General features: G+C 36.3%; 1 protein-coding gene across 5 annotated transcripts in view; it reads right to left on the bottom strand.

Moving 5' to 3' along the window:
• CSMD1 (CUB and Sushi multiple domains 1) overlaps nt 1–18,731 on the bottom strand; it is a 1,093,278-nt gene that overhangs the window by 380,810 nt on the left and 693,737 nt on the right. For all 5 annotated transcript variants that reach the window (XM_027640975.1, XM_027640976.1, XM_027640977.1 and 2 more), the window contains one exon: nt 3,128–3,205. In XM_027640975.1, the coding sequence (XP_027496776.1) occupies nt 3,128–3,205 (78 nt within the window). The remainder of the gene's footprint in view (nt 1–3,127; nt 3,206–18,731) is intronic.

The following is an 18,731-nucleotide window of genomic DNA, read 5'->3' as shown; positions in this document are numbered from 1 at the left end:
ATGATAATCACCCTCTGAGAGAGTTGCTAGGCGCAAATATTGCCATGAAAACAGTCATTCAAGAGCCAGCAATCAAAACTGTATTTTTATTTACTCAGTCACAATGCAGACTGTAGTCATAGGACTTTTAGAAAAGGCGAAAACCATTAGGAACACAGTCTGCAAGTTTATTTCATATTAGAATAAGAGTGAGTGATGATAGTAAGATAGGTCAAGTAACTTCCTTTGGGAATATACCATATATATCAAAATGATAAAAAAAGTCGGTAGACTAAACCTACAACTAATCAGATGGACATCAATAGATGTAATTGGATTGGCTTTCCCTAAATAGCTTCAAAAATACAACTCTCTCTTTCTCCTCTGAGAGACTAGCTTCATACAACCAAGGGAAATATGCTGACTGGATTTGGCCAGTGTTTGGGGCAGCTCAGGCACTTAAAGCCATGAGAACTGCCTGTCTATGTACTTTCTCCCAGTTTACTCTTTCTGACCTTTGCCAAGTGTAAGGTACTGACAAACCAGGACCATATTTTAGTTCAATTCCCTTTCACACTCTTTTCCCATTTTCTTCCATAAATTAATCATGATTCAGCCGCATCTGGCTCACTGCTAAAAGGTAATGGCTGGCAAGAGTATAATAACTTATGTTTCCATCAGATGTACCAAAAAAGAGGAGAAAAAAAAAAAAAGGAAAAAAACCAAACCAACCAACCAACCAAAAAAAACCAACCAAAAAACAATCCAACAAAAATCTATTGTTTCCCTGGGGAGTGAGATGATAATGATTTTTTTCCAATAGTAAATCTACCAAGCTACCTATATCCCAAAACAATGCTTTTCTACCTGGTTCTTTCTAAAGGATGGCAGAGCAGCTGAAACAAAGCTTCCAGGAATCCAGGCAGGTCCAGGAAGAGGAGGAGGAGGAGGAGAGTGAGCTATGACTGTACACAACAGAAATACTGAAATAATGTTCTTCATTACACAAGGAATTATCAATAATGTTATTATCATTGGTAACATTTTTTACCTAAATCCTAACAGAGTTTAGTTGTGCCACTGCAAAATGCTTTCTGCAGCTGCTCTCAGGTGCTGCTTGGGAGGAAATGCTGTGGGAAAGCTGCAGGTTGTAGGACACGCAGGGCGTGCTCTCACAGCATTTGCCATGATGGCATTCGAATTCTACCTCAGAAAGAATCGTGTCTTGCCGGTACCATCCAAGGAGTCTTTCTGCTGTGTCTTCTGCAACCAGACTTGTCTATCTCGCATTGGCCTTTTTAGCCACCAGTGCGTTTGTAACAAACGTGGGTAGAGCCCTTCCCAAATCTTCGTTCACGAAGCCCAGCCATGAATTTGAATTCCACCTACACCCCATAAACCAAAATCCAAAAGCAACCTTTCTGCTTTATAGAGAGAGAATTTTAAAAAGATCTAACATGCAAAAATGGTGAGGGGTGTTACTATTTTAGTATTTAATTATCTTTTTTTTTTTTTTAGGTTTGCTAATTGGTATCAAATGATAATATCCACTCTTATCAGTTCTCTAAGTCAAATTCCCAATTACCTTTTCTGTGTACATAATTACTAGTAAGAAAAATGGTTAAATATTAAAGGCTTACATCAGAAAGAGTAGTTAAATACATTTGAATCCAGCTGTTTTTTATTTTAATTTTACCATATATATGAAAGTAATGGTAATAATAATAATGCACTTCTTAGATTTATGTCAAGTCAAAACACAAAAAAGGCAATTTACATTTGAAATAAGCAATTTTAAGACTGCCTTATAATAATTTTTCCATAGCCTGTCTTCCACTTTCTGTAATTACATGTGATGTTTGACAGCATGTGCTCTGGGTGTAAGCAGAGATCACACAGCTTCCAGAGCTAACTTATAAATAATGAAATAATCACCCATTCAGATACAAACACCAAAGAGATGGATCAACTTTTTTGCTACACCTTGCATAAAAAGTTCCTTTTGAGTGCCACACCATCAACGTGCAACATTTAAAGCAGAAAACTGCCATTCCTCTTTTGTTCCAGTGAGCATACCAAAACACTGACTTCGTATTAAACAATTCACTGCAGAAACACAGAGACAAAATCATATTCCCTAGACATCAACTTTCAAGATACTCATTCTCTCTGTACTTGCAGAATAGCACACAATAAGGCAATCACAGCCTAGGTTTCAGTCCACTGAATTCAGTGTTATTTCATGTGGAATTAATTTATCCGAATACATCTTAGTCATTAGATTTACACTTTTAATGAGTTCTGGGTGAACACTGGCTTACCCTCTGGCTTTCTTTTTTTTTTTTCTTTTTTTCTTTTTTTGGAGGGGGTCTAAGAGACTCTCAGTTTTCAAAATTTAAAAATATCGTCTTTTTCTTGTTTCAAGACTGGCCTGATTAATAGAGAAAGAACTCTTAGGATACTACTCAGATTGCCAGTTCAAGGAAAGTGATGCTCAGGAAAACTAACAACCTCATAGTCCCATAGATAGCATGTTGATTTTAGCCTCACACTATACATGGCAGGAAAGGTGTAGAGGGACAGAAGAGATGTCATTCTAGAGTGCACTAGGCATGCAAAGATGGGAAAGTGATGTTGTGATCTCCATCTTCTTCAGAAGCTGGGAATTACAGCATTTCTTAACCTTTTCTGTGCAAGACTGGAAAAAGGCAGTCATCAGGACATAGTTTTGCAAGGAGAGGAAAAATTAGAGCTGTGATATTAAGTGAGGGGAAAAAAAGATCAGAAACTATAAGCAGATACAAATAATGCTAAGATACCTTCACTGTCCCCAGTACTGAATTGCTAAAGTCTACATGGCACTGTCCTGCCTGGATTTCCTAATTTGCCTTACATCTCTGAATTCTAAATATCCTCATATATAAAAATATTGTTCTATATATAATGCAGGGGGTTTTCTACATACATCACCATATTCTGCTTTTTACATCCTGAGTATTACCAGTGGAGTTCTAATAAAGTGATGATTGAAAACGTAATAACCATTTTAGGACCATAGCTTCCCAATGTCTCTCTCTTTGATTTGTACATCTAAAAGGACTCCACAAGATATATGCAGTCACTAAAAATAATGGTATAAACAACTTACAGACAGAATTTTTGTGGTTGCTGTCTTTGCTGGGCAACATCTTGACTCCTCTTGATTTCAGTTCAATTGCTTTTTTCACTGAGAGACAAAGCAAACAAAGAAAAGGTAATCCATTATTAAACATCATAAAATGGACATATAGCAGCAAAATCATACATTACAATAATACAAAGCTACAGAGGACTCCTAGAGAAGATTGAAATAACTGCAGCTTCTGTGGTAATCCAAATAAATTTTTACAAAAATACAACCATTTATCATGTTTCAGAAGATATCCTTTTTAAACAGACATTATCAGGATTGGCAATATTTTGAATTCAAGTTTGCTTAGGTTCAAAGAAAAGAAAACCCTTGTCCTAATTACATGTATGGATTTCCTATGTTTACCACTGCATATGACAAAATCTTAAATATTTTTAAAACTTATTTCATACATAAAATGTACAAAACATTATCTACATGTTTGAGGACCACAAGCTTTAAATGTGAGATTCACATCTGCTTTTATTTGATCCACTCTTCTGCAGTAGGTATGCTTTTAGTTCAGTTTCCTAAGGAGATTAACACAGTGTGTTACATTACTTGACTCACCTAACCTCTTTTGAATCTACAGGGTAATATGAACTGAATTAGAAAGAAGAAAGAGTTCTCAAAGGGGCAAAGTTTTGTGAGACAGAACAGATGTATGAGAGGTTTAATATCTTTTTTCTCTGTTTATTCAGCTGAATGGCTGACAAAGTCTCAGCTTATGCCTACTAAGTAGTTAGGGTACCATAGGAGGGATCAGGAACCAAGTAGGAAGAGACATGAGAAGACACTAGTGCAGTTGCACACTAAGGAACACAGGGGGTAGAATTTTAATTGTAATGGTAAGAGAAAAGGGTAAAAATACAGGACACCATCACAGGATATTAACGATTTTTGTGGCTTGGGAACAAATTGATCATTGCAAAGTAAAATCAGATGTAGAAAACAATTGTGGAACGAACCTGGACAATTCAAAACTATTATGCAAAAAACCAAGTCACAGCAAAATAGCTAGTGCCTGACTTTGTGTATCAGAATGCTAAATATGATGCATGCCAATAACATAAAATACAAAAAGTAGTAATTCTTCCTTGATTCATATTGAATTTTTTTGGTAGATCTTGCAGTGGTTAATAATCTTAAAATGCAGTCATTTATCCAAGATACAAACCGAAACAAGAAATCAACTTAAACATTTCCTAAATGGCAGTATTTAGTACCTCATAGTATATAAATATATAAATTAATACTACAGAATGTCAGTTATACTTTTTGTCAATCAATTTTATGATTACAACACTACACACTGATCTCTATGAAATATTTTTAGGAAGTTAAATGGTTGAAACAGCAAGTTAATGCGTCTTTAAATATTGCATAAAAAAACGATTCCATTGTAATTATTTCCATATTAGAATTCTAATGCTTTTGCAGCCTCAGAATGAGGTTGTTTTTTCTTAACTGCTAAAATTGGGCAAGTTCTGCAGAAAGCACTTTCTGTGCTATGTATGCTGCAAGTGCAGTCATTTACGCCTAAACCTAGAAAACAGGTGTTCAGATGATGAAAGATGATTGAAACACAATTGTAGTTGCATGGTATGAAATGGTTTTGATAGCAGTGTGGTGTTTTCTTTTCTTCTAAGGCAGGAATTGTACATTATATAGACAGATCAATGCAGACAGTAAGGCTAATATTCCCAAGGCCTTATGGAAGGGCAAACCTCGTGGATATGGTGTTCTTAGGATTACTTTCTAGACTTAAGTCCTAAAATTTCCACCAAGTGCCACCTTATGTTCTGGTTTTTTTAGACTGCATAACCAAACCATTAAAATTATTCCATTTAATGTAAAATGGACAGCACAATTCTTGTAGTGAATATTTGGGATATTGTCTGCAGTTGTGGTCCCTCTACCAGCATTAATTTCTAAAATTGTAAGTATATGTGTCATGTAAAACATGTGAGCAGTTCTTGGAGGATTCAAAACCCATACATTCATGAATGAGTGGTAAACCCACTGAGTTATTATGCAGTGGACAGAGAAAAGAACTATATTCTCCTTTTCTTTGCCCTGTGACCCTATTTTATGCCAAAAATTACAATCATCACTCAAATTCCTTGTGACACTTCACTCGTAAAGGTATTTGATAGATGTATTTGAAACATACCCTTATGAATGAGGAAAAATTATACCTACCAGCTGTATTTGAAGCACAGAGAAAACAAATTGAACCTAGAGGTTCTGACCTGACACATGAAAACATTTTGACTCTCATGCATTGAAACTAGTCTTGCAGTTTCTATCCTTGGATTTTTTTCATACGTCAAGAAAAATGCATTTTATATCTCACTGAAAGAACATTAGATAGTAGATTAACAGTACTTACGATCGGTCATCTAAAATGTATGTTTTATGAAGAGAAATACCTAAATCAAGGGGGCGATTCATCCTCTTCTAAGATAGACACAATGAATCCTCCTACACAGATGCTTTTTTCTCTCCACAAAATATAACAGAAACACATACCACTTGCTCAAGCTACATTTTAGATGGCAACGTTAGGTGGAATGATCTTTTATGTCTGGAGAACTTTAACAGTGAAATGTAGATATCTGTGAGATATGTGGATCCATGAGGTTAGTTTGATATATAAATACCAAAATTTTGCCTCTATTATACATATGTGCAAGTTTTCTTATGTAACCTATACAGTATTTTTTTGTAGTTTTAAAAGGTATTAACCAAGTATAGTATTTAAAATAAAAACTGTTCAACCTCTGAGAAAGAAACAGAGACCACTGCACATCATGGTTTCAGTGAAACAGATTGACCCCTTCTGTAAATACAAGAAATATTCTGAATTGCATTTTTATAACAATTTAAATACCATTTGAATACCTTTTCTGAGACACTTATCCTTTACTTTCTCATTTCCCTTTCATTAAAAAAGGTTCTCCTGATTTTAAAGATGATTTACCATTTAGGAGCAGAAAAAGAGGAATGGGTTTACATTAATAATGTCAGAAACGAACAGCACTTTCCACCTTTTAAGTGATTACTTTGAAAATTTGTATGACTTTCTGCTGTCTTCATTTAAACATTCAGTGAAGCTTACTTATTTAACCTTTTCTGGTAATCACAACTTCGAGGGTCTTTTGGTGATGAGTTACTCATTCAGGGAGCAGGGCAGAGCTGAGTACTGGAAGTCTAAGACAACCTTATCAGCCTACTGGAAAGCACTGGTGGTATTCCTCAGACTTTTGCTATAGTTAAAATAAACTCAGCCATGGAAAGATTTAGAGGAGCATTGCTCATGTTCGAAATGAACTCTCCTGTCTTATAAATTTAAAAATCTATTAATCAGCATATTTTCATTAAGGGTGAATGAGATCATCCTTAATTTAACACCCAAATACACATAGAGATCTTTTTCTTTTTTGTCTTAGAGACTCAAAATATAAAAAATTTTTGTAAAAGTCTTATGTCCCTAGTGCAAATTTTTAGAAATAACGCACCTTAAGTGCACCTGAAAATGTTCTTATTTTTCAAAAATATTCTTATTTTTGAAAATTAAAACAGTAGTTGGTAGTATCAGCTTTATTTTCTGAATTCATAAGGCACACAAGCATACTATGCTTTCCCTACATTACCAACTCTCTGTAAATCAAAAGGAAATTTTTCTCCATTTTATTCTTCTTACATTCATTTCTGAGAGAGGGGAACTCACAAAAAAATTTCTCTACTGCTGTTATTATTTTAAAACCATATTATACACAGCAGCTCATTACAGCATGGATGGCTTCCTAAAATTACTACAACGAGGTTTTTTTAAAATGCAATTTATATTCCACAGTTTTGTTTCCCAGAATATGAAGATAGGAGGCAGTCACCTTTCAGATCCAGCTTCTCTAACTATAAAGTGGAGTTTTTTTAATAATTTTTGTTTTGGTTTAAATTGTGTTCCTCCTATCTGACATGCAAGGTTTTGTGGAGAACTTGTAATTTGTGGTTGAAGATTAATTTCAAATTATCTGTATTACAATATCAAAAATCTGTGTGGATTTGTCATACATTTTCAGGGTGGATATGACTTTGAAGTAAAAGGTGGGTTTTTTTGGTTTTGTTTGACTGATTATGAATGAGCTAAAAGCTGTACAAAAGCAAAGTAGTATGTATTCTTTAGCACCAAGAATTTGCAGTCTTATTCTCTGGTTGTGTAATTTTGCTTAGGGGAGACAGGACAGAAATTAGTAAGAAGAAAAGCATGGAGAAGTGAACAGAAAGTGAAGATACTGAGAGGCCCATTTGTAGGGCATCACTGAGAAATAATTTAATCTAGAGAGGGTTTTGAGGTGGTATGATATCCTTTACAGATAAAAAGGAAACTGTAAAGAGGAAAGATACCTCTGCAGTTCCACTAAGACTAGAACAAGAACTTACAGACTTTACAGAAAGGGAAATTTTGCTTACATGAGAAAAAACCCTTTTTAACAGTGAGAGTGATTAAGCCCTGGAATAAATTACCCAGAGAAGCTGTAGAATGTTAGTCATCAACACATTTTAAGATCATGTTAAATTAAGGTCTGAAAACAACAGCCAAATATGTTTGCCTCCTCTTTGATATAGGGTTAGCTTATCAAAATAGGTTTCTTAAACCTATTTTCTTTGATTTCTTAACTGTAATCAATAACCAAAAGTCATTTGGCTGAGAAATAGTAAGTGGCTAAGACCTTGGTGGGGTTTTCTAGGATTGTTAGCATATGAAATTATTTCATTACACCTACACTTAGCTGCATGTGTGCAAGCAGGTAAATGTTGTGTAGTACACAAGTCATATCAAAGCCAGATAAGATAATATACTACTTAGTTTACATAGGGTTATGTTTGATCTAATTTACCCTCTTTTAGTTCTAGTGTAACTTCATAAGAACAGAAGTAACAGTTCCTGTTTGTTCCTAACATTTTCTCTAACAGTCTTTGTGTGTGTCTTGGATGACATAATATGTTTTTCCCCAATTACCCAAATACATGAGTGCCTTGCCAATTTTTCTTACCGCATAAAATAACCTCCAAGACCTCAAATACTGGCTGCCACTCAAAGCTAAAATATTCTGACATCATCTACTGGTACTTTCTCAAGCTGCTCTGCTGCTGCTCTGCTGAGTTCAGCTCTTGGCTGCCTTTCACTGCAGATTTTTCCCAAGTACAGATATGTGAAGGTAAAGAGGAATAACATATTGCCCAGTACCTGGTGATCATAAGAAGCACCTTTCCTGTCCATCCTTAAGCTCTGTATCACCTTAAGTATGTTTGTATCTACTAAAAAGACTGACACTTTGTTTTAAATATTCTTACTGTTTCAGTAAGAAACAGTAATGTGCTTGCAATAACATTCATAGGATTATTCCTGAAGGAAATTAGCAAATTTATCTCAGTACAGCGCAGGATTCATCAACTTCCTTTTGCTTTAGTTTCACTGCTCTAATTTTCTTCAGGCTGAGTAATCTTGTTGCAAAACAAAGTATTTTCTTAATTCAGATTGAAAAGTCCAATTAAGTGCACCATTTGCTTTGCACTAGTACCTAATCCTTTCTGTGCACAATTATGGGAGTACTAGCATTTTTTGGCCTTGGAAGAAATAATCTACATTTTCATATTTGGCAGCATTGGTAATTTCTCTGCATTCTGCTTATAGATCAAACCTTTCTTATTACTCAAAGTCATGTGGGACCAGTAAACAGATTGTTACCTATTTCTAGGTTTTCTTCTGTTTCACTATGGCTGGTTGTACCATGAATTCTTTTAAAAGTTTAGTAGTTGTGAGAATAACAAAAAAACTCAGTCATTCTCAAACTTAATATTCACTTCAGTTTATGAAGGGAATGTTATAATATGAGGGTTTTTTATAAAACAAGGTCCCAGATTCAATAACCTAGGAGGATCCTTGTAAGTTTTCTTCTCAGCTACCCATTTGACTTTTGCTGAGGCATCGCAATTTTCCGTAGGATCTCTAGTTTAAACCAGTGCACTGGAATAGTCCAACCCTCGGCAGTTTCTGTATTCCTTGCCTGAAGAGTATTCTAATACACTATCCTAGTGTTTCTCTCACTAACAGGTTTCAAAATCTCCCCTACTAATCAGTATTATAACTCCAGAGAGCTTCACAGTAGGCATAGATGTTTGTACTATATGGCTAGGTGTAAAAGCTGTAAGTTCATGATCAGTTGCTTTCCTTGTTCCATCAATTTAACAAAGTACTGCCTGTCACTAGCAGATCTTCCACCTGCTTCCTGTGCTGGAAATCTCTGCATGCAGTACTAGTGAATAAATGGCACAGCCTCAAGATAAATTGGTGTCACAATAGATTTTTACACAAATCTTTCTCATTCTATGTGTATAAGCTGATACAGGATCTGCAAGTTTAAAAAGAAACACAGCCATTTGTTATCCATTAACCTTTTCTATGTCACTTAGCTGGCCCCTTGCCCTGATGAACTGCCTTAGCTACTTTGTGCTTTCAATGTATGATATATCATAATAAAACCACTTCAGTAGGCATCAAGTCTTCAATGTCAGCAGGTATCATCCACAGTTCTGGAAAATAATATCAACACAATTTGCTCTATGAATATACTGTTGCAGAACACAGAGAGTAGTAGTTTGTAGAAATTGTCTCTAAAAAAATAAATCATAAAATGAGATCCACTCAGCTCCCTGTTTGAATGTTGCTTCAACTATAGTCTTTTGAATACTTCTAGGGAGGATAACACCATGACAAACAATAGCTGAAGACCGAATAGCTGTTAGATCAGCAACTGCTTAGTGCTGACATTATGAAACAGCTAAGTTTGAGCCTTTTCAGCAATGGAAACTTTACTGGACCCTTAAGAAAGAAGTATGACTTAGCAACCTGACTGTAATCAGGTACAAGCAAATGAGGTACATTTTGTTTCTCTGGAAAATGCCAAAAAATCAAGGTGTAGTGTGTTGACCCTGGTTTGACACTAGGTATCCACAAAAGCCGCTCTATCACTCCCCTCTGCAACTGGACAGACAAGAGAAAATATAGCAAAGGATTCATGGGCTGAGATAATGGTCAGGAGATATCACTCACCAATTACCGTCATGGGCAAAAACCCCTCTAATTTATTGAAGTTATTACTAACAAAATCAGGATAATGGAAGTAAAATAAATCTTAAAAGCACCTTCCCCTCACCCCATCTCCTTCCCAAGTTCTACCTCCTGCCCCCCAGCAGTGCAGGGAGACAAGGAATGTAGGTTATGGTCAGTTCATCACAGGTTGTTTCTGCTGCTGCTCAGGGACAGGAGTCCTTCCCCTGCTACCTATGGGGTGTCTCCCATGGGAGACAGTCCTGTGATGGATGAAAAGACAGAATGGGAGAGATACGTTGCCTGGAGAAGCATAAATGGAATCTAAATGGACTTGTTACTGGTTGGACAATTCACCCACCGGACTGACAGTTTTTCCCCAGTTTATTGTTGTGTACTTATGAATTCTTATGCACCCCAGTTTATTGTCAAAATTTATGAATTCTGTTATACCTCCATGTTGTCCCCATTTCTCCCTCAGACTTTCCCTCCGAAAGTTGTTTGTCCCTTTGTTCTCCCCTGATTTCCCGCTCCTCTACCACTGATTGGCTGTGGTGTACCACAGTGCAGGGAGACCTACCATTGATCAGTTCCCTCAGAGACCCGGGAGTTCCACCCATCTTTCCCCTGTCTCTCTATCACATTTCTCCCTGAACTGTCAATCTCTTGCGCCTCCCCGGTTTGGAATCTGCCCCTCAAACCTTGTTTGTTTAAACCCTTGTACCCCCTGAATAAACGGGCATTGCTGCACACTCTCCAACTGTGCCAAGAACCCTTTTTGCAGTGCCTGGTCCCATCCCCCTTACCACGCGGACCGTGGCACAGTCCTTCATGAACTTTTCCAATGTGAGTCTGTCCCATAGGCAAAGCTCTTCACTAACTGCTGCAACATAGGTCTCTTCCATGGGGTGCACTCCTTCAGGCACAGGCTCCAGGGTCTCCCCCAGGGCCACAAGTCCTACCAGGAAAACCGACTCCAGCGTGAGCTCCTCTATCCATGGTTCATCAGGTCCCTGCCAAGACCCTGCTCCATTATGGACCTCCCATGGGGTCAGCCTCCTTCAGGCATCCACCCACTCCTCTGTGGGTCTGCACCACAGGCTGCAGGGGAATCTCAGCTCCAGTGCCTGGAACACTCCCCCCCTCCTTCTGCACTGACCTTGGTGTCTACAGAGTTGTTCACGTTCTCACTCCACTCTTCTCTGGCTGCAATTTTCATCTGTGCAATAACCTTTTTCTCTTTTTTAGATACATTATCACAGAGGTGTTACTATCGCTTCTGATGGGCTCAGCCTTGCTCAGCAGTGGGACCATCCTGGAGTCGGATGGCATTGGTTCTACTGGACATGGGGGAAACTTCTGGCAGTTTCTCACAGAAACCACCCCTGTAGCCCCCCTGCCACCAAAAGTTAGCCACACAAACCCAATACACAACGGTTCATAATAATATGCTCCTATATGGTGACCTAATAGTAAGACTTTTTACTAGAATGCCCTTGTGTTAAGGCAAATCTGTATGCACTCTTTGTCAAATGTCTCACTCTCTTGGCACTGAGAAATTCCACCTAAACTTTGGACTGAAATTCTTGAGGACAGAACCTTATCATAGGGTCCAATTCTTCTGTACTTTTAGTAAATGTGGTTTCTTTAGATATACATTTTTTTCTTTTTGTCACTCTGTGTCAACTTTTGGGCTTTTCTTAAAATTTTGAGAAAAACAGATATTTTTGTGACATCAAAACAGACAAGAATGCATGTTGACTTTATAAGATGTCAGTCTTAACAATAAAATCAAAGGTAATTTCTAATGCCAAACACTGAAAAAGAAAAGGTTTCGAGGTTTTAAAAATGAGAGGAAGAGAGCCAGTCAAGGATGTGCTGAACTCAATATATATGCCAAATTACTGATTGATATATATTGAATGCATGGGACCATAAGATGTCAAATATTGATTTCATTACTATAGTTTTCATTGGATTAAAATTCTCCTTTTTGATCAAACAATCTAATTTTAGAGATGAGAAAATACAGTCCAGTGCTCGATGGTGTTAGTTATTTTCTATTCTCAGGTATCAATGTAGGATATATTACATGACTGAAGTCAGAGTGTAAAAGGATAGTTTAAGTTGATTTCCAGAGGGAGGGAGCTATTCACTATCAATAGTCACATACAAAGATTTGACCAAAAGAATTTTACTTTTAATAAAGATTTATTCCTTCTGACTTCATAAACAAACATTCTCCAATAACTTACCTCATTGTAGGTTTGTACAGATTTTACCACATAGCTGAATAAATGTTTCCAATCTAAACCAATTATACTAAACAAAAGTTCAAAGAAAATATTTTAATACACTCTTACTGAAATCTAAACAAGTAAAAATAAAAGACTCAAAATAAATTACTTACTGATACCAATACGATGACTGTATTTACAGGATGTAAGAAATACAACGTGACAGAACACAAAAAAAGGAAGAAAAAAAAAATGACAAGCATAGTCTACCTATATTAGCCTTGACAGGCATACAAATAGAGTTAAGAAAAGTTGTGTCTCTAGGGTATATAATTTAGTGTAATATGATTTAGATAATTAATTTCCTAAGTGTTCATGACTTTTTAAAAGAAAAAATAGAACTAGGATAAAAATAAACACATGGAGGGAAAAACGGTAAATGTAGTTTTAGCTGTAGATCCAGTACTACTTATTTTGAGATAGCTAAAATCATATAAGTGGGTCACTGGAAGTTTCAAATAGCACCAACTGCATTAAGTGGTGAAAATTACTTCCAGTGAGAGATTTAAAGAACTCATTCTCCTAAATTTATCTAGGAGACTGAGGGGTGACTTGGTGCTTCAAAAAGCTAACAAAAGACTTTTTACTCTGTTGAGGGAAAATAGCACTACTGGACACAAAAAGACCAACCCAGACTAATACAATTGAGAAGACAGGACTTCATATTTAACCGTGTTTGTGTTAATCACAGAAAAGAATGACCAAGAGAGATGATGGATTACCATCTTATTGACTTTTTCACATCAAGATGGTTTATCCTCTTGATAATAAAATTTAACAAAATACAAATTATTGTCTCAGTACCATTTTAAAGGAAAAATACATATTCAGCATCACTTAAGAGCTAGAAAATAATAGGTTTTTCTGTCTTTCTGATTTTATCAATTGCTTTTACAAATTTTATTTTTCAAATTTACTCTAAATAACAATTATAAATGAAACCCCTGATTAAAAGTACCAAGGAAATACTGCACATTCTTTCTGGGGTTTTACTGAATATGTAGGAAGGATAGACACACATTTATATGCAAACTCAGTGAATTATGAAAAGTCATTGAAAGAAGTAGCAATTGCAAGTTGATTTTACATTACCTCACTCATGGTTTTCCATTAGCGCACGTTTATTTCAGCAGCCTCTATTATATTCATTGTTTGACTTCAGGATTATCTATTTGTTAAATCCTGAATTGTTGAAGGTAGTCAAACACAACAGATAGATAACTTCTGGTACATAATTATCAAAATAGCTAGTACCTTTTTGAACCTCCCTGAAAACTTGCCAAAAATAGCACACTTTATTCCAAGCACCCTACAAGAGAGGCCTGAGTTACTGTGAAACACACGCAGTAATCATGTTTTGGAAACTTTCTATTCTCTTTCTAGGAATTTTGAAATAAATATTTAACTTAAGCAGATTAGTTTTAGCTGTACAGAAAAAAGTATTGTGGTTTTTTTCCCTCTTAAATAGAAACCTAGAAATATTAAAACAACCTACTGTTCTGGAAATAAGCAAAAGCTAAGCAAGCATAGTGTACATACCATAAATATGCAAAAGCAGGGGATTCATTATCACACCTTTTAAGTCATCCTGTGTAAATTGATAAGCTTTGTTTCTGGGAAGTGCTAAGCTTTTGTCTCCTTGTGAGCCTGTTAATATACTTCACCTCTGGGGAATTCATGTATTTGTGAAGCACTGGCATACGACAAATCATAACACTGCTACTCCCACTGAATATGAAAGAATCTTTGTGTATCAGCACACGTGAGGGTAGAGGAATGGGAAAGAAAAAGAAGTTCATAACTAAATGAATTGTAACATCTCTTCCCCCTAGGACAATGCTACTAAGGAACAAGGCAGACAAAGAACTGAATCAGATTGTATCCACTGGGAGTGTTGATTTCGATGGGACCAAAGTTGCTGGTATGGGAGACATGAAGCGGACAAGGCAAATCACATCACTGCACTGCAATTTGTTTTTGTGTTTTTCAGGCCATTTAAAACCACGTCTCCTTCTGACTAGGAACTCTGAAACTATGAAAAAAAATTCCACAGATACACAGAGAAATTGGGAATAAATATTTTTCTTGATGAAATGAACATTAAAAGACCAAAAGTCAGAAGAAAGAAACAAGGTAGGTGGGGTGAGGAAAACCAATAAACACCAAAACAAACTGTTCACTCTATACCCAATTAATTTTAAAAATTTTCTTTAAACTTCTTCCCTAATCTGATGGAAGATGGGACAATAAATATGATGCAAGGGGAAATCCAAATACCCACCATTTAGATACATCTTTTAGATTACATTGTTTTATTTATACATTCAGCTTGCCAAACATTTTAAAACTACGTATAGTTTTAAAACTGCATATAGTTAATGCATTCAAGTGTGCAATTCTTGTACACTGCTTTAAATTTTTTCTTGTCAGTGAGCTGGTTTTCTTGACCATGTTAAAAATGGGGCATTAAATATTGCAAAAAATGCAAACTTAGAAAGATCTGAAAATTTTGCTGAACAAATAATTGACTATACATAGCTTTAAATCAAATTGGTAGTTCCAATATTTTAATGAAATAGATTATAATAATTCTGATTGTCTGATCAAAGACCACACAAAGAAAAGAAAATTAAATTGCCTGCTTGTTGGTATTAGTTTTGACTGACTGGAAAAGGCCAAGTTACAGCTATAATATAGCTATGATAACTTGATTATAAACAAGATATAAATTTGAGTTGAGTTGAAAAGAGTGATTATCTGTATGCTAACTGTATAAAAAGTCTGATAATCTGATATCTTACTAGGAAAAGAAAAAAAAACCTCTTATCCCATCATTGTTCAGAGGTGTGATTGCTGCCTTCAATATTGACTCGCTTTTGAAAAGCCAGTGACGTTGATATGTGTGTTAGGTTAGGTAGTAATAAGCTCACCTGTGCACACACAGAGGAGCACAGGGAGGTGACAGTGGATGGCAGAGACAAAAACCACCTAACCCTGGCTCCTCCAGGACCATCACAGGTCCATCTCCACAAGGGCAGAAGAAATGCAGAGAGTTCTGGGCAAGTAGGGGAACCCCAATACCAATGTAGAACCCAACCTCTACCCTGGCCTTGCCAGGGCTGTCCCTGGTGAGACCCAGCCCACAGGGCTGGGGGATAGTTCACACTAGGAGCTCTCCCATCACTTCAGAGGCTGAGGGGGGTGCCTGCCCAGAAATACAGGGCTCATTGTGGGGTACAAGGGAAGAGCATTTTGGGATTGCACAAGGTTAATTACGGAGTATTTAAGGATAATAATATCAGGGAAAGGGATGGATTCAAGTGCTTTGGGGTAGAACACATATGAAAAGTACAGGAATAAAGTAATGGTAGGGGCTGGTTGCATGTAACATGGGGCTGGTCATTATGCTTATGTGACCAAGCCCTTTGTAGTGGCTGTACCTGTAGTGGCATGGCTGCAGGGGTGGTTTCTGTGAAAAGCTGCTAGAAACTTCTCCCATGTTGGAGCCAATGCTAGCCAGCTCAAGACAGATCTGAAGCTGGCCAAGGCTGATCAGTGATGGGATAACACATTCGAGCAGGAAAAAAGTTGCTGTGCAGCATAAATTGCAGCTGGAGAAAGGAGGGACAACATGTGAGGGTCGAGCCTGTTTTGCCCGTGACAGTAACACAATATGTTTTCTCTTTCCTGTCCTACTGGGGTGTGGAAGTGACTGACTTGGTGGACACCTGGCATCCAGTTAAGGTCAACCTCCCCCCGACTTTATGATGCAATCTGCAAATAGACAAGCTACCACTTTTTGAGGAATATCTTGCGATTTTTTTTTGTGAATAACATTTATATCTGACAGCTATTAAAAAAAAATCTATGTGTTATTAAGACTCAAAAATACAATAATTTACTATCTGGCAAGGCACATTAGGCTGCTTTAATTTAATATCTGAGGACTGCAATCAAAATTATTTTCCCCAAACAATAGAGACTATTGTTCTTGTGTAGCATAATTATACACCTTCATCACACACACATGATTGAACAAAGTAAATAATCACAAAAAGACAGTACAGACTGACTTTTAAGGACTGTTCCTTCTAAAAAGAAGTATAAGGAGAAAGCAGTCTAAGTAATGTTAGAAAGTAGAGTCCTGAGTGCCCTGAGGACAGTTGTCCAATAATTAAAATCTCTGGGAAATTAGAACAATCAAAAAGATCCTCATGATTTGGTCAAACTGGTAATGGGGACTCGTCTATTGGTAAAGTGAGTGTTAAATAGTTACTTCAAAAGAATCTATGTATTTACTATAACTGTCTCAAAGACAAGATAGTTCAACCACGTATCAATCCCAACTACATTTGTGTATTCTGGAACAGTCCATTTAAACTATTGTAAATATTTGCCCATAAGGAAAATGCCTCTTAGAGGTCTCAGCGTCCTAGAGCCTACACTGCAGGATTTGCCCAGACGACAAATATAAGAGTTGTGTCTGGAGGCAGTCAGATATTTGAGGCATCATTTTTCACTGCTAGGTTTTCTTCCAGAAAATTAGGTCATGTATGTCACAGGAGGTTTTTTGGTGATTTGTTTGTTTGTTTTTTTAATGATCAGCTCAAATAATTATTTAACTCAAGAAAAGCACCTAAGATGGAAATATATGTAAAAGTTGTTGAATTTTAGCAGAAAAGAGTTTCTGAGAACAAAAACATGATGGAGAGGCTGAGAGAGCTGGGAAATTTTAGCCTGGAGAAGAGGCGGCTTGGGGGAAGCAGGAGTGAATCTGATTGGTGTGTATTAATATCTGAGATGATGAGAGGGTGTAAAGAAGGTGGAGACAGACTCTTCATGATGATATGCATTGACAAGACATGAAGCAATAAGCAAAAATTGAAACACAGGAAATTCCACTTGCAAATAAGTGAAAGCTTTTTTACTGTGAGGGTAAACATTGGGATAGGTTGCCTAGAGAGGTTGTAGAGTCTCTAATCTTGGAGGTACTCAAAATCCACCAGACACAGTCCTGGGCAGCTTTATTTGGGTGACCTTTCTTTAAGGAGGGCACTGGACTAGACAAGCTCCAGAAGTCTCTTCCAATCTGTATTATGCAATTTGTGGAACTAGTAGACTAGTCTAGCTGTAAATATTGTTACTTCTGCTTAAAATAAAATCCCAAATAATTGCTTAGTTTTCAAATACACATATAATACAAAGAATTACTAGCACTGTGTAACAAAAAGGATGTAATGAAGCTGTTAGATTAACCAGCTTTTTATACGACTCTGAATTTTCATCCTATGTGTCACTTTCTCCCAGGTTTCAATAGAGTTTATATCACTAACATGGGAATTTGTTTAATTGCAATTGAGCCTCATAAGATAGAGGGCTGTGGCTCACCTAATTCATAGATCTTTGTATTTAATACAGTTAATTTGATAAAACTGCATTTCAAAAGAATTAACTTCAGAAAGGAAATTTCTGTAATTGTAAGAATCTGAATTGCAATAAGAAACTTCCACTTGTCATTCACAAGCTATGTTCTACATCAGAGAAGTTTACACTTACACCCAATACTTCATGTATTATGCAGAGCAACAGATATACATCTGAAATAATGATCTCCCCAGATATTTCCTAAAAGCTTTAACTTCACGGTAAGTATTTGTCTAGAGATAAGATATATTCAAAAAGAACAAAAGCTATTTTCCCATGTATGTTACTTTATACCAAACTTCCCTTTTCATCCTGTTGATTCATAGTTTTCTGGTGCATTAGCAAGATGAGTCACATTGTTTTTGTGATCTCCAGTAAATAGGCTTAAGGCACAGAGTTAACATAAGCAGTGCATTTAAATTCATAGTCACCACTAGTGGTGTTATATACGTATCCTTGGTAAACTTTGAAAAAATAAGTTGTAAGTGCAAAAGATCACAGAATACATACTTGTGTTGAGTTGCCACAATGAAATGAAATTTCACAATTTTTTTTTAACCAAAATAGTCAAAATATTTTTAAAACTAAAAGAACTATGTATGTTAAATACTTTTGTTGCACATGTACGTCATAATCACCAGAAACATATATTTGTTGCAGTATGTTTGTCATTTCTAAAATGATAGAGGTCCAAGAGTTTCATGGAAAAAAGAAAGGTCTAAAGTAATAAATGATATGATGGTGT

This window comes from Corapipo altera, unplaced genomic scaffold, assembly GCF_003945725.1.
Source record: "Corapipo altera isolate COAL_440 unplaced genomic scaffold, ASM394572v1 46, whole genome shotgun sequence".
Lineage (NCBI taxonomy): Eukaryota > Metazoa > Chordata > Aves > Passeriformes > Pipridae > Corapipo > Corapipo altera.
Note: the sequence above shows the minus strand (reverse complement) of the source record. Positions and strands in the feature narration are given on the sequence as shown.